This window comes from Paramisgurnus dabryanus, chromosome 24, assembly GCF_030506205.2.
Source record: "Paramisgurnus dabryanus chromosome 24, PD_genome_1.1, whole genome shotgun sequence".
NCBI lineage: Eukaryota > Metazoa > Chordata > Actinopteri > Cypriniformes > Cobitidae > Paramisgurnus > Paramisgurnus dabryanus.
This window is the reverse complement of record NC_133360.1, coordinates 9970561-9988075: the sequence shown is the minus strand read 5'-3', so window position 1 is coordinate 9988075 and position 17515 is coordinate 9970561. Positions and strand designations below refer to the sequence as shown.

General features: G+C 35.7%; 1 protein-coding gene and 1 long non-coding RNA gene across 9 annotated transcripts in view; both read left to right on the top strand.

Moving 5' to 3' along the window:
• The window catches only part of lrp1ba (low density lipoprotein receptor-related protein 1Ba), a 304606-nt gene that overhangs the window by 258213 nt on the left and 28878 nt on the right, over window positions 1-17515 (top strand). For all 6 annotated transcript variants that reach the window (XM_065244654.2, XM_065244653.2, XM_073813477.1 and 3 more), the window contains 7 exons: window positions 4830-4952; window positions 5223-5345; window positions 12674-12814; window positions 13037-13171; window positions 15666-15785; window positions 15861-16102; window positions 16189-16412. In XM_065244654.2, the coding sequence (XP_065100726.1) occupies window positions 4830-4952; window positions 5223-5345; window positions 12674-12814; window positions 13037-13171; window positions 15666-15785; window positions 15861-16102; window positions 16189-16412 (1108 nt within the window). The remainder of the gene's footprint in view (window positions 1-4829; window positions 4953-5222; window positions 5346-12673; window positions 12815-13036; window positions 13172-15665; window positions 15786-15860; window positions 16103-16188; window positions 16413-17515) is intronic.
• LOC135726699 (uncharacterized) lies at window positions 7801-10356 on the top strand. 3 transcript variants are annotated; one of them, XR_010525002.2, is made up of 3 exons: window positions 7907-8408; window positions 8734-9488; window positions 9638-10356. It is a non-coding gene; the product is annotated as an uncharacterized lncRNA (long non-coding RNA). The 3 variants fall into 3 exon arrangements; XR_010525004.2 differs by having other exon boundaries at window positions 7970-8408; window positions 8734-9102; window positions 9638-10344; XR_010525001.2 differs by lacking the exon at window positions 9638-10356 and having other exon boundaries at window positions 7801-8408; window positions 8734-9066.

Sequence of the window (17515 nt, the reverse complement as noted above, 5' to 3'; positions counted from 1 at the left end):
AAATACCCCCACACTTTTTTTGCAGATTTCTGCTCGCAAAATATGCAGTGCTTGGATGATTTTTATAATCCCCGCATTTTTGTAGCAAAAAGTCATATAAATCTTAGCAGAAAGTTGCATTTACTTAACACATGCGCAGCAATGTCCCCTGTTGTCATGGGAATGTTAGGAAGTGACGTAATTACGCGACGTGAACATCAATGAAAAGCTGCAAAAGCTGCAAACGGTTTTTGCAAGTTCCCGCATTTTTTGCGAGTTCCCGCAATTTTGGCAAGTTCCTGCAATTTTGGCAAGTTCCCGCAATTTTGGCAAGTTCCCGCAATTTTGGCAAGTTCCCGCAATTTTGGCGAGTTCCCGCATTTTTTGCGAGTTCCCGCAATTTTGGCAAGTTCCTGCAATTTTGGCAAGTTCCCACAATTTTGGCAAGTTCCCGCAAATTTGGCAAGTTCCCGCAATTTTGGCAAGTTCCTGCAATTTTGGCAAGTTCCCGCAATTTTGGCAAGTTCCCGGAATTTCATTGCATAACATTGCATAAATATCCTGCATATTCCATCACATTTTTTAAGAAACGTGCCGCAAGATCAATAAAATTTTCTGAAAGATTGTTTTGGTCCTTTAAGGTAGTTGTTATCACGCTGAATATTTTCAGTTATTCATTTTTTCTGTAAAGTTATTATAAGCTAGTAATTTGTTGCTATAGAAACGGGGCGTGTTGTTATGATTGGCATGGTTGAATTGGGCGTGCGAGCATTTGGGCGGAAGTTTGATACCGTGGCTCCGCCTCTGGCTCCACGGACGATTACTTCTGTGCATGCCTTGGCTACAAACTGACATTTTTACGTAATATGGTGGCAACCATGGTCGGACATTTTTTGCTTCAGTTCATTACCACGGAAGGAGGCAACGTCGCATCGTCCATCTTTTTTTACAGTCTATGGTGCGTAAAGTAACCTGCAATTTTATGTTTTAAACAGAGGTGACAATATAGAGGCAAAATATTGTAATTGTAGCTTTAAAGGTATTGCGGAGGATTTTCTTTTTCCGGGTGGATCATCAAGACTACTGGTCCTCTTAGTTGTCAATCAGGAGCGTTGTGCAATTGCATTTTTTTTTTAAAGTGGAGAAGGCGGTTCTTTTCAAAAATTCAAGAAAATCCTCCGCTATACCTTTAAGATTTACTTATCTAATGATTTTACATTTATTACCTCACAACAGGCTTTTAAAGTCCAAAAACTAAGACCATTTATGACAACATTTAAAGGGGCCATGCCATGAAAATCTGACTTTTTCCATGTTTAAGTGCTATAATTGGGTCCCCAGTGCTTCTATCAAATGTGTAAAAGATCATGTCAGTAACTTATTTTTGGTAAACCATTCTCTACAAGCATGTGAAAAATTAGGTCATTGAAATTTGGCTCTCCTTATGATGTCATAGCTCTAATCGTAATAATACCCCCCTTTAATCTGCACTATCCAACCACGGCACTGTCATTTAGTGCAGAGAGAAAGAGAGAGAGAGAGAGAAAATAATTCACAGCACAATTTAGTTTGCATCAAACCACCATCATTGTGATCAGTGTTTGCACATCAACCGCTCATTTGCATTTTAAAGGACACACCCAAAATTGCACCTACAAAGTGGCAATTTTAACATGCTTTAATAAATTATCTATATGGTATTTTGAACTAAAACTTCACATATGTGCTCTGGGGACACCAAAGATTTATTTGACATCTTAAAAAATTATTATGACATGTCCCTATAAAGGTGCACAGTGTAGATTTTTAGCGGCATCTAGCTGTGAGATTGTGAATTGCAACCAATGGCTCAGTCCAAAAGCTTACCCCTCCCTTTCGAAATGCAATAAAAAATAAAATAAAATAATATAATAAAAACAATTCAGTTCATTATGTAAGGTCTTTATACACCACTGATAATATAGTCATGTATATTATATTGCATTTCTGTCAATAGATCTTTTTGAAAGTTACACAATGCACCTACATATAAAAGTTTATTAATCTGAGTGAAAAGATTAAATGAAAATGTGTTGTGAATAATTTATCTCCTTTTGCTTTAATGTTTTGGACCTCACTAAATTTCCAGTCATTTATGCCAGTGTCTGTAATGTACAAACAACATGTAAACCAAATGCAACAGTTACATCAGCCAAACAAGCAAAAAAGCCACACGTCCCAAGTGACAGACGTTCGGCTTTCAGCATCCAGCAACTCGCTGACGTATTTTTGTCAATTCCTTTAAATTTCACTCTCAACCCATGACAGACTTCAGGGATTTACGAAACACGATTCCCATTCCCTCATCTCAATAATACATTGCGCCGGATCAACCCTGCCTCGCGGAAAAATCCCCAACCTCCCGAGAACAGTCATTTCCCCGATATTTGTGAAAATTGGCTCGGATGAAAGGTTCCCTGTTGCCACTTGATATCTGACAACCAAGTACATGAAAGGCCTAATTTTGGTGTTTTGAAAAATTGCCGTTGTTGATATCCTTGCGCAGACGACAACAGCCGTCGCACACCTGCGGCTCTTTGAAGGAGTTTGCATCAAAGATGAAGCTCTCTTTTGAAATGGGTTATTTATTTATTTTGCATTTTTACTAAATGTCAGTGTGGTTGGATCAAATATCTTAAGACATCGAGTCACATTTCCTCTTTTTTTTTATAGACAGCCACTTTTGTTGTGACTGACTCCCAGGTGTTTTTAGCTGAATCGGACTCCTTTGATCAGTTCCCAGTCACTCGCACCATAAAGCCGTGTGGCGGTGATGTTGATTTGGTTTGATCTGATAGATCGGAAAAGTTCCCTCGTGTCGTAATTAAATTATGCATTTGGCAGACGCTTTTATCCAAAGTGACCTACGGTGCATTCATATATGAGTTCCTGGGGATTGATCCTTTGACCTTTGTGATGCTAATGCACACTGTCTGAGCTCCAGAAACAGGAACACATTCAATGCATAAATGCTGTTTTTGGACTACCTTGAGACAAAATTTTTAAAGTTCACGTTTTTAACACTCTTATATTATTTAGGGTCTTAGAGACTAAAAGATTATTTATTTATTTGTTTTTTGTTTATTATTTTGGTCTCCATTTACCTAACATACGATATGTAGGAATGGTCAAGTAAAAAAAAAATTATTCACTTTCCAATTTTTTCATCTTCCAAACTTTGGAGAAACTTGAAGTGAGGTATTTTGGGAAATATTTTCCTCTTCCATTTTCACCCTTCAGTCAGCGATGATCATAATGTTTTATTTAAGGAAGCGTTGCGAATTTAATGTCCATTTCTGTCAGACACCTGCTAGAAAACTCTTCTGTATGAGGCCAAACAACAAAGAGAGGGTTTCAGGCGAGTAAAGCAGCTATATTTTCGAAACGCAAAGCTCTTATTTTATATTAAACAGCCAGATTTTTGAGCTCTGATTCAAACTTAAGCCTTTAAAAGCAGCTACAAAACCTGATCTGGGTTCATCCATTGGATGACAGTCATTCTTGTTCGCTATTTCTTGTGCTTTTGCTATAACAGTCTCTATAATGCTTTATTTACTGATCCTGAGGTGCGAACTTCGGCTTAAAGGGCCCCAAAGATTTCTTCAAGTTTTATAGGATGTTTTATCACTTTTAGGAAATACAAACCTAAAGTGTCCCTCTCCAGAAAAACATTCTTGCTTTTTTTAAAAAGTGTCTGAATATGGAGGACCACAAGAGTCATGCAAAATATAATAAAGAACTTCAATATTTAATAACTACCTGGACAATAAAAATAGCAATTTATACATTTGTTTAAAAATTAATTAATTAATATATAAATAAATAGACAAAGTTACAAAAAAATCATTATGTAACATTTTATAAGGGAATAAAAAGTAAGATTATAAAATAATGTAGAAATGAATTATTAATCCATTAATAAATAGTTCAAATTAATTTAAAAATTTACATAAACAACATAAAACACTTAATAAGTTCATCATTTTAAATTGCATTTACAAATTCTTAATTAAATAATGGAATTTCAAAATGTATTTCAAAAAGCGATTTAAAAAGAGAAATAAATAACTGGATTTATAAATTGAACTACAAATACAGGTTTAAATTAGGCATTTAAAGGGCATTTCCGTTTAACATTTATGTTTTCATTTTCCTGATGGTTCTCCTTATTCTTTTCGCTATTCAATTTGCTTTTCGTTTTGCCTCTCTATTTAGCTTTTCCGTGACTCTTTGGGTCCTCATCCGAGATCTATAAATCTGCGCATGACGTACAATCAGAGCCAATCAGCGAGCTTGCTACATCCACCTGGCCATAGCTAATTTGCATTTCTCATTTGACCATTTGCAAGGACCCAAAGAATCACGGAAAAGTTAAATAGAGAGGCTAAAACGAAAAGCAAATCGAATAAATGCAATTTAAAATGATGAACTTATTGAGTGTTTTATGTTGTTTTTGTAAATTGTTATATTACTTTGAACTATTTATTAATGGATTAATATTTAATTTCTACGTTATTTTTATAATCTCACTTTTTATTGCCTTATAAAATGTTACATAATGATTTTATTTTGTAACTTTGTCTATTTATTTATAGATTAATTAATGAATTTTTAAACAAATCTATTAATTGTTATTTTTATTGTCCATGTAGTTACTAAATATTGAAGTTCTTTATTACATTTTGCATGACTCTTGTGGTCCTCCATACTTGTGTGGAAATATGCAAGGTTGCATGATGACAGACAGATAGATAGATAGATAGATGCATTTATGCTATAACCTTTATGCTATAACAAACTTTTATTTGCAGGTTCATCAGCGTGCCGTGCAGATGAGTTTATTTGCAACAATACGCTGTGTAAGCTGCTGGTCTGGGTGTGCGATGGCGAGGATGACTGTGGGGACAATTCAGATGAAGATGCCGACATGTGTGGTACGTTTTTCGTTAAGATAGCCTACCTTCACACTAGATCTTGATGTCAGACATGTTTGATAAAGATACAGCTCACCCCTTGATATGTACAGTAAACACATACAGTGTAGTTGACCTTTGTATCATAAGTTGTTCTACTGTAGATGAAGTCTGGAGGATTTTTCTTATATTATTTCAACACGCATCAACACAAACTCACAACATATAAAACAGTGAAAGCCACAAATAACAGAAAATCACAGATTGCTGTATGTGTGTGTGAACCTGCAGGAAAGTTGCCGTGTCCTCCGAACAGACCTTTCCGCTGCAGGAATGACAGGGTTTGTCTGCGGACCGAACAAACCTGCAACGCGGCGAACGATTGCGGTGACAATTCTGACGAAGATGACTGTGGTGAGTACATTTCTATATTATTTCTATTCTTTTTGTTGTGTTGATGTAGCTCAATTGGTATTGCGATAGCATCACAAACAGTGTTGGGGAAAGTTACTTTTAAAAGTAATGCATTACGATATTAAAGGATTAGTCCATTTTCTTAAATGAAAAATCCAGATAATTTACTCACCACCATGTCATCCAAAATGTTGATGTCTTTTTTTGTTCAGTCGAGAAGAAATTATGTTTTTTGAGGAAAACATTGCAGGATTTGTCTCATTTTAATGGACTTTAATAGAGCCCAACATTGAATACTTAACTCAACACTTAACAGTTTTTTTCAACAGAGTTTCAAAGGACTATAAACGATCCCAAACGAGGCATAAGTGTCTTATCTAGCAAAACGATTGTCATTTTTGACAATAAAAATAAAAAATATACACTTTTAAACCACAACTTCTCATCATGTAGATCCGGTCGTGATGCGCCAGCTGACCCCACGCAATACGTCATGACGTCAAAAGGTCACAGAGGACGAACGCGAAACTCCGCCCCAGTGTTTACAAGCGTCTTGAAAGAGGACTGTTCCTACGTTGTTGTATGTGGAATGATACTAATTAATGTCTTTGTGTCAGTTTATTGTTTACAATGGTCCGCAAATGTGCGTTTTATATATGTAACACGTGACCTCCCTACATTACTACGCATTTACGTTAGGTTGGGCTGGATCAGACCTAGATGAAAAGTTGTGGTTTAAAAGTACATATTTTTTATTTTTCTTGTCAAAAATGACAATCGTTTCACTAGATAAGACCCTTATGCCTCGTTTGGGATCGTTTATAGACCTTTGAAACTCCGTTGAAAAAAACTGTTAAGTGTTGAGTTAAGTGTTAAGTTTTGGGCTCTATTAAACTCCATTAAAATGAGAAAAATCCTGCAATGTTTTCCTCAAAAAACACAATTTCTTCTCGACTGAACAAAGAAAGACATCAACATTTTGGATGACATAGTGGTGAGTAAATTATCTGGATTTTTCTTTTAAAAAAATTGAATATTCCTTTAAGTTACTCCGCCAAAAAAGTAACTAATTGCGTTACTTAGTTACTTTTTGTTACTTCCCTGAGGCTTGATCTCTTTCAGGCCTTGCAGATTTATTTTTATGACTGAGAAGTTCTGCATTCAGAAATTGCAGATTTCTACGTTCAGTTTAATTCAGTACATTATTATTTTTTAAATATAAATAATTAATTTGAAAAGTAACTCGCATTTTTTTTTTTAAACATACCTGCAAACTAGTCGCTTTTCGGCGAAAATCGCCGTTTTGAATTGAAAAAGGTCATCCACGTGAATCATGTAGATCCGAAGAGTTTTTGTTTTTTTTGGGGGGGGGGGGGGTCTAAACTTCCCATAAACGGGAGTTTCAAAAACCTACTGCGGTCTGTTTCACAAAAACAATAAAAGCTCTTTGGTCATCACGTGAGGTCATCACAGTGTGGTTAAGGTTAGGATAGCCGATTGGTCAATGGATGGGAGCTGAACAAATGGGGTTACGTGAAGGGCGGGTCTTTGCGTTGCCAGCAGCTTCTATTAAAAGGCTGCATCAGCTTTCCCGCGGATTAAACTTTTCACGCTACCGCTACTGACACTGACGTTTGTTTTGAGGTTAGTTTTGAGGCACTTTGAGGCACTTTTGCTTGTCCGATTGCTGCAGGTTTTTGAAAATATAAGCCATTCTTGCTGCTCATAAAGGGTTTAAACATTGACATGCGCTCTTTTATATGTCAATGGCATTAATTAGGCATCGTTTAAAGGTGGAAATCTTACTGTTCAGATGCATACTAGTTCAAGATAATTTGCGATTTATAGATTTCACATCTGAAAGAAAGGGGTAACGTTAAGCGCGTTTTCTGTGCGTGCGTTTGTTCTGTGAATCACACGCAGAGGTGTAAAGTACTTAAGTAAATGTACTTTGTTACTGTACTTAAGGTTTTTTTTGGCTACTTTGTACTTTGTACTGAGTATCAAAAATATAAGCAACTTTTACTCTCTACTCAATTACATTTTTGATTGGGTATTTGTACTCTTTACTCCACTACATTTGAAATGACACTTAACGTTACTCGCTACATTGTTTATTCGTCAAATAAAAACGAGACGAAAGTGTCAGAGCGTGAAGATGGATAGAATCTGTGGTCGCGAGGTACGCACAAACACACAACTGAGGGACTTCATCTGGCGCCACGCAGGGCAATCCTATGATATCAAAATACTGCGAGAGCGAATCAAATACATATGGAGAAGTCTGGTCTCGCGGTACTTTGATGTCAAATGCTGAATGGCTTGCGTTGAGCCACCGTAGCGGGACATCTGCGTGCTGCGTATGCCATAAACTATGGGGTCAGATTTGTTTCGTATTTCTGAATAAATATACTATGATCCACAAATAAATATAGAGAGTTTCATAAATATTTTTTAAATCCACAAATGCACAATAAGCGAACCATAAGTATATGTTAGACATTTCATAAAAAGGAAGGAAATTCACAAATAAAAAAAATGGGATTTGCAAATGAATTTTTTTTTATAAATATATATTTTTATTTTATTTATATGTGAATGGCTTCCTGCGCATTTGTGGATCGCTTTCTGTGCATTTGTGAATCGCTGCACACATTTGTGGATCGCTTTCTGTGCATTTGTGAATTGCTGCACTCATTTGTGGATCGCGTTCTGTGCATTTGTGGATTTGAAACATTTCTAACGTCAAGATGTGCACAAGAATCCACAAATAGGTGGACTCCGCCCACCGTCTACTCCAGCCAATCAGACAACAAGCACATTGTGCTGACCAATCGTGGCACGATCTCCCTTCAACCAATCACAGAGTCTTTTCTAGAAACATTGTGCAAAAGACCCAGACGGAGGAGGACTTTTATTATGACAGCGAGTATCGCTCACTCAAAGCAATGGCGGAAGAGCGCTAGCTTTGTACAAGTGTCTCGCTGTGTGAGGCATGAATCATGTTGTTGTGGAGACAATAGCACCAGATTGTTACGCGGTGTGTTCATGTGCGTCATTAAAGTGAGTACAGTTAGGTTTGCATGTTAAAATTTCCGTTATTAATAGCGCTAACATGTTATTAGCTAAACTGTGAATCTACTACGCTGTAACGTTATATAAATCACTTTCTTTTGCTGTTCATCAATGTGTTTATCCTGTAATAATGTCAGTTATATTACATACGTTGTGTAAACACTGCTAATGGTGTAAAATGTGTCATTTGAGACACGTCTGTTTATTTTATTTTGATAACTTATGAGGGGAGAAGCTGTAGCTAATTTGTCAATGTTATGTATGTTTATTAGCATTAGTGTTACTTTGGGAATCCTGTTGTTATCTGTTGCAGGGAAACCACATCTACACATGCCTATGATCTGGCTAAGCTCTCATATATAGCCAGGCACTCATGCATCTCCATTCACATGCCATGCAACCAAGCTCATAAATACAGCTCTGGCCTATCTCTCTTAAAGGAGCATACCCTCATCCTGTGCAGAGCTTCATTAAAGGACTACTACCAATATTCACCATTACCTTCATCAACGACTGCTCTGCTATCCAAGTTGTGCCTCTCATTCAGAGTTCTGTGCTGTGTGTGCTACCCTTATAAATACTGAATGCTGGCTCTCTCCTATCTAATGTATGTTCTCTTGTGTGCCTAATAAACAGCTCAAGTTGGTTCAACGCTCTCTATTGTGTTCTGACAGACACCCTGGTACACTGCTATATTCATTCGTAACTAGCCCCCTACACTTCAGAGTAGTCTTCGCTACCGTTATAGTTATGTAGTGACATTTGCTTACAGATAGTTTGTATCTAACGTGGTACATTTTATTATGACATGACAAAACAAATGTGTTTTACCTCGTCTCCTACTACAGAACTGATCATTTAATTACACATTATGGTATCTTTTAAATGAACAAGAAATTTCTGTGGTGTCTACATCTTAATGTCAAGAAGGTTTAATATGTCAAAGCTGTTAGATAGTCTTACAGTGTTGTTTTTATTTTCCCTTTATGCTCTCAACAAGCTTATGCTCTTACTTAAAATTCATAGAAGTAAGATGGATTTTTACACAAGTATGCAATCAAACAACTGGTATGTTATTTGTTTTTTATTGTGTGTGTTTTTTAGGGGTGGGGGTGCATTCAGCTGATAGATGTTTGCCTAAAAGGGATATGACAGACGCTACATATCATTTCATGTGATTTTTATATGTTTTACGACTTGCATCTTTACTTGACCAGGTGTTACAGACGATCAACAAAATGCCCTCTGGAATGTCCTGAGCGGGGAATTCTCTGAAGTAAAGGATGAATTTGTGTTCATATTTCAAGTTCAAGAGGATATTGATTTTTTTTGTCATACTGTGTTAATGAACAAGGCCTGAAGGTCAATGCCATGTTTCTCAATCAGCAATTGCAGTAGACAGGAGTGAATGAATGAAATGTGTAATGAACTCATTTATTTATGAATCAATAATTTGAAGGAATAAATAAATAAGCTAATCCTTTGTGTAAGCTTAGATGCAGACATTTGTTAGAGTGTGCTGAAATAAGTAGTACAGATTTATATAGAACACAATATCTTATCTTAAGTAAATTAAATATTAAATGTAAACAAACACACACACACACACACACACATCTGTAATTTCTAAATGGGGTGTAAATTTATTTTTAAGTTAAGCCAAGCCAGATTTCTTTATATAGTGTTTTTATTACAAAGTTGCATTGCTTCAAAAACCAGGGAAATTACTAAATTAATAGTAAATATAATGGGTTATATATAGTATTATTCCAAACTATAGATTATAATCTAATAAAACAGTATTTTGTTCTTCAACTATTGATAATTTAGTCAAATAATATAAATAATCAGGAACAGACCAAACTATACAAGCCTTTCCAATTTCCACCTCACATTAAAATGGAACCTTAAAAGGATTCAAATTACCTGAGAACAGGAGTTTGATATTACATAAGGGATTAGCAAAATTGAAACCAAGGCTTCTTTAAGATTGTAGCCGGATTATTTCAAGAAAGGGTATATGCTATATTAACAGAATTTACAAAATGCTAAACTTAGTTACTGTCAGCCAGGAAACAAACCAACACGGCAACAAAAGGAACCAAAAAGCCACGTGTGGAGTAAACTACTGCTAAAACCGGTTTTAATCAATTTAATTTGACAAATATTAACCTTGACATACCTTACCACAAAGTGTATTAAGAGAATCCCTAGTAAAGAATTATTGACAACTGTCAACAGTGCCCGTTCCTCAATCGGAAGGCTGCAACCTCCGGAGGTCGCATATGCAGGCTGCATAAGTCATCACGTCTGCTTAATTTAAGTTAACTGAGCATTACATCCGCAAATCATAAGCATTTTACAACAATTACCGATTAACTGAGAATAATAGTCAACTTTATAATAGTTATTTTTTTTTAAATAAGACAGTCTTGATGATGTATGCAGCCTACAAAAGATTGCCTGATGAAATTCAACTGTGTTCCCAACCTAACAGTAAAACAAAATGTGATTGGTTGGAGGGAAATCTTGCCACGATTGGTCAGCACAGTGTGCTTGTTGTCTGATTGGCTGGAGTAGACGGTGGGCGGAGTCCACCTATTTGTGGATTCTTGTGCACATCTTGACGTTAGAAATGTTTCAAATCCACAAATGCACAGAACGCGATCCACAAATGAGTGCAGCAATTCACAAATGCACAGAAAGCGATCCACAAATGTGTGCAGCGATTCACAAATGCACAGAAAGCGATCCACAAATGCGCAGGAAGCCATTCACATATAAATAAAATAAAAATATATATTTATAAAAAAAAATTCATTTGCAAATCCCATTTTATTTATTTGTGAATTTCCTTCCTTTTTATGAAATATCTAACATATATTTATGGTTCGCTTATTGTGCATTTGTGGATTTAAAAAATATTTATGAAACTCTCTATATTTATTTGTGGATCATAGTATATTTATTCAGAAATACGAAACAAATCTGACCCCATATAAACTGTAGAGAAAAGTTCGCGTCTGGTCTGAGAGAAGAGATAAAGAGCAAACATATGGATGCATATCACATTTGCTTCTGTCAAGGGACCCTTTGTTAAACATGTGATGCTACAATCAAAACAAAAGTGATGCGCGATTGCTGGAGGGCCATCCCGCACCTCAAAGGCAAGCACAAATGTTTACTCTGATGCTACTTTATCAGCTAACCTGAGCTGGTTGATATAACTTACTTTATAAGCCAAAATAAACCAGCGATGTCCAGTACTGATTGCCTGAGTAACTTAAGTACATTATAAGATTGATAATAAGTGTACAATTTCACTGTCCTCACATTAAATCAAGTATGCTGTAATGTATTTACTGTTAAGAGGGATGCATGACTGAAGAAATGTAGTGCACTTAATGTGAGATAGTGGTGTTACGTCTACTACATGTGTTTTCAATTAATCTTTCAAATGAACAACTTCACGTTTTTAATATGCAAATTTCTGTTACTGTATATTAACTGTAACAACCTACTGGACTCTATACTGGAATTTTTGATATATTTAGATTATAACTTTTTTAGGATTGGCCTAAATGTAAGAATATTTGGTAACACTTTACAATAAGGTTGATTAGTTAACATTAGTTAATGTATTAACTAACTTGAACAAACCACGAGCAATACATTTGTTACAGTATTTATTCATCTTTGTTAATGTTACTTAATACAAATTTAAGCTTTAATTGTTTGTTCATGTTAGTTCAGAGTGCATTAACTAATGTTAACAAGATTTTAATAAAGTATTAGTAATTGTTGAAATTAACATTAACAAAGATTAATAAATGCTGTATTAATGCAGTGCATTATTAGTTCATGTTAACTAATGTAGCTAACTAATGTTAACTAATGAACCTTATTGTAAACTGTTACCATATTTATATAACAATAGTAAGGGGGGGGGTGCGGGCGCGTATACAATGTGTCACCTTTTTCAGCCCTTCTGAGTTTGCAGGTATGTTTAAAGTAACTCAAATATTAATGTGTAGATTTAATGAGTAATGCGTTACTTTACTCGTTACTTTAGAAAAGTAATATTATTACGTAATACACATTACTTGTAATGCGTTACCCCCAACACTGATCACAAATATCATGGCTTCGATTCCCAGCGAAAACAAATACTGGTAAAATGTACCTTGAGTGCATTCTGCGATTGAAAGCATCTGTTAAATGCATAAATGTAATTTCTAATCTTTCTAATCCAGTGGATGTGGTCAGAAGGTCCAAGCCTTGTGGAAAATCAGAGTTTTCCTGTTCCAACCAGCGATGCATCCCGGCCGAGCTGCAGTGCGATCTTTTTGACGATTGCGAAGACGGCGGGTCGGACGAGCGCGAATGCAAATCTCGTGAGTTTGTGTTTTTGATCCATACTTCCCACAATTCTAAATTCTTCCAAAATTCCTGGTTTCACTTTTAATGTACTCTTATGAAAGCTTTTATTTAGCTCAAGTTTTTTTTTTTGCTTGATAAACTAAGCGTTTAATTTTTTTTCAAATTTAAGTGCGAATTTTTACTTAATTGGTATCTTATGATATGTGCTTATGTTTCGTGCATGCTTTCGATCGCAGATTCTGCAGAAGGCACCTGCCGAGAACGGCCGGACTTGTGCGGCGATGACGCATTTTGCAACCATACGAAAACGCCGTCCATATGTCAATGCAAAAAGGGTTTTCAGAGGGACCAGAAGACCAGGCAGTGTGAAGGTAGAAAATAATGTGTGCGAGAAATATTGATGTCTAAGGCCCTTTATCCACATTTACACTGCAGGAGTAATGTACAGGTCTAATATTTTGACACATATCATTTTTTTTGTCCAGTGTCTTGCGGTTAAGACATATTGTACCATTGTGCTGCACATTAATACTGTACTCCACTTGATCTGCCATGGATCATGGACAAATTGATTAGTCTGATGCCATCCAGTAGGTTGTAGAAATGTTTTTATTGTATAGTCATGAAAATGCAAATTTACAGTAAAATCAATTAAACACATTTACATTAGACATGATAATAAACTAAACTATAGAGAGCATTTTAAAGGATTGACAGGATTTATATGGTATTTTCCCTTGCATGTGCTAGACTTATTTAATGATCTATGAAACATTTATACAGTAAGACATTTTTCACTTGCTAGTCGTCGGCTAGTGCAGGTATACAGTATGAAATAATAAATGTATGAAATAAAAAATGCATTAGGTGTTGCATCTGCAAGCAAATGCTGTCCAGACTGTCAAAACTAACTTGAGCTTTCAAAGCTATTAAATACAACCAACTAATCCTGAAGGATGTAGGAAGTCAGTTCCCCTTAATTGAACACGGGTTTTATAACAGAGTAACCACAGGTACAGTTTATCGCAATACATATGGACATCTACTAATGCTTGACAAACACAACGTGTTCAGATACTTTAATTTTAAATCCTAAATCTATAGTTTTATTATGTACTGTAACCCACGTTTCCCACATTGGGGTTCCCGAACCCCTTGTGGTTTGTGGAGGAATTGCAGGGTTTTCATGAGTTGATGAAAACGTAATTAAAACGAAGTCATAAAATGTAAATGAATAATACTAAAATACAAAAATCGAAATAAAACGGTTTAGGGCTGTCAAATTAGGACTGTCAAAAAGATTAATCGCGATTAATCACATACAAAATAAAAGTTTGTGTTGGTATAATGTATTTGTTTTTTATTGTGTGTAATTATTATGTATATATAAAAACACACATACACTGAAAAAAATTATTCATTCAATTTACTAAATTTTTTAAGGTAAGTGGTTGCAATCAATTTATGTAAGCTACATTTAAATGAGAAAATAAATAGAAAAATAAAATAAAATAAAAAACTAAAAAAAAGGGATGCACCGATAGGATTTTTTGGGGCCGATACCGATTTAAACAGACAACTTCTGGCCGATACCGATATTAAACACTTGTACACAATACTATACAGTTGGTCTATTAGCTAGTTTATTTCTGCATCAAATTATTTTTACTAAACATGGATTGGATCTGATTAACATTCAACTGACCAACATAATAAGAGAGGCACAAATTAAGCTAAAACAAATATAATAAGACAGCATGACAACCTTCAAAGGTGGTTTTTGCTACTCAGCATTTATTTTATTAACAACATTAACTCATTTTTTGCATATAATGGATTTCTTTATGCAGTTAATAAATAAACAATCGGTATCGGCCTTTCTCGTGCTATTGCTGATATGCCGATGGTTTCAAATTCATCAAAAATCGGTAAATATCGGCGGCCGATACATCGGTGCATCACTACTAAATTTTTTTTTAAATGTAGCTTAAATAAATTGATTGCAACCACTTACGTTTAAAAAAAAATGGAGTAAATTTAATGAATCATTTTTTAGAGTACAAAAACAGTGCACAAACATATATTATGCAAAAACAAACTTTTATTTTGTATGGGATTAATCGCGATTAATCTCTTCACAGCCCTACTGTAAATTGTATAAAAAATAAATTGTATTATTTTAATCTGCTTGTCATGTGACTATTACACAACACTACAATATATCAGAAAACTGAGAGCGCATGCAAAATGACAAGTTTTGACTTGTCATAACTTATAAAAAAATTTTTTTTGTTAAAGTAAAATAAAACTGTTAATTTGACATAATTTTCAATAAATGAAAGTAAACAGGATGAAGGTCAATATTTTTTTTATATTTACAGTACTTAAAATCTCAGGGGTACTTGAAGTAAATAATTTATGTCAAGTTTCAAGTTTGAAAACCTCTCATAAACTTTGTTTCCTTACACCTCCACCTTTCTAAATTTGTATTGCATTAAATGACAAATAAAAGTGTTTGCATTAAAGTCTTGTTTGTATGTTCAAATATTGTTCATGGCCACTGTAGGTTTTGCCTCAGTGCACATTTTTTCCAGTCTATCATCAAATAGACAGCGGAATGCCAAGGTCTCTTTGTATTCAGTTCTATCTCGATCTTTAAGCCGTCAGTCATATGCCAGCGGTCGCTTCAGGGTCATCTTACTGACACAAACTAGAACCCCGGGAATCGGCAGGCACGGAGCGCAGATAAAGAAAAGTCCTCCGTAATCCCTAACAGCCTAAACAAACGTCATCCCTACAGCGTTGTTAAAAATGTCACTTGTGAGCGCTAGTGCCTGACGGACAGATGTGTTCCTCTCTTCTCAGAAGTCAACGAGTGTTTGCGGTTCGGAACGTGTTCACAGTACTGCACCAATACGAAAGGGTCGTACAAGTGCACTTGTGACCGAAACTTCAAAGAAATAAACGGAGAATGCATCACAAAAGGTATATTTTTACACTATTTAGTTTTTTATTGTGTTTTGTTTTGTCTAAGTTTTGTTTTACTGTTTATGCGGTCAGGACCAGAAGATCAGGTCCTCTATGTGGCCAACGACACAGAAATCCGGAGTTTCGTGTATCCGTATAACCAAACTCACAGACACACGCAACTCGTTCGGATATCGGACAGCGCCCGCATCATCGGAATGGGCGCGATGTTTCACTTTCACAAGTTTTTGTGGGCCACGCAGTTTAACCCTGGAGGAATGTTTTATAGAGACCTGCAGGAGAGAAGTCCCATCTCATCTATCAGTGGAGTCATAGTAAGTCAGTCAAAGGCTACTGGGATACTAAGGGAGGCATGCAAAATATGGTGTGGGACTTTTTTTTACATGTTTTGTGTTTGCAGTGTCCAGACTTCAGGAGACCCAGAGACATCTCTGCCGATTGGGTAACCGGGAACCTTTACTGGACCGATCACTCCAGAATGCATTGGTTTAGCTACTACACGGCACACTGGAGACGACTACGATATTCCATAAATGTGGGACAACTGGGCGGCCCAAACTGCACCAGGCTCATCACCGACATCGACGGGGAACCTTTTGCTATCACTGTTAATCCTGTACGGGGGTAAGTAGTACAGGATAAATCAAATCAATCTAGTTTAAAATGGTTAACTCTTTCACCGCCATTGACGAGATATCTTTCCGCAATACCGCTATTTCCGCAACTTTTTCAACCCGGAAGTATTGCCCTATGGCAAGCTGCTGCATGTCCGTGTCTGTTTTAAAGATCGCTCTGAATGGGATCTCTATGAAAAGTCCCTCACAAAAATGGAATTATCTCTGCTTTTTGCTCAAAATGTGGTGTTTTTGCAGAAACCTACCCATATTCAAAAGCTGATTACAAAAGAACTACTGAAGGTAGGATGAAACGTTTTTTTTTTGTTTGAAAGCAGAGGGTCTGTTCTTTCATTTGGTATATTGTATGTTTATATATTTAAAGAAGAACATTTTCTGGAAGGCATTAAACTTTGGTGAAAATCATAAAAAATGCTGGCGCTGGCCGGCAACTTTTTTTAAAAATTCTGGCGGTGAAAGAGTTAAGATGAAGACATGGTAGCTGGTTTGTTGCTGGTCCAAGGTGATCAACCAACTCAATCTAGCATGACTACCCTGCTAGAAAAAATGGTCCAAAGTTGTCACTGGGGCAGTACACTGCAAAAAATGATTTTCAAGAAAAAAATCTTAGTATTTTTGTCTTGTTTTCAGTAAAAATATCTAAAAATTCTTAAATTAAAATGCTTTTTCTTGATGAACAAAATTTTTTGCTTGTTTGATTCACAAAATCACTTAAATTTGATATTTTTGGTCTGAAAACTAGACTTATTTTCTTGGGTCATTTTGCTCGTCAAGAAAAATCATCTTTAATATTCAGTGTTCGAATTATCTCAAAGATTAAGGCAGGGGTCCCCTAGCTAAGCCCCCCGTTGTTATAGGGTCGTCGTGATTTCACAAAGTAAGATGTAATATTGGATCAACATTTTTTACCCCTCAAAATTTGTGTGAAATAATAATTTAAGAATAATTAACTTATTCCCCGCCAGCCATTTTTCGAAAACTTGCCCGCCAGCATTTTTTTGATTTTCACAAGAGTTTCTTTTAAAAATATATAAACATACAAATATATCAAATGAAAAATCAGACCCTCTGCTTTCAAACAAGCAATAAACA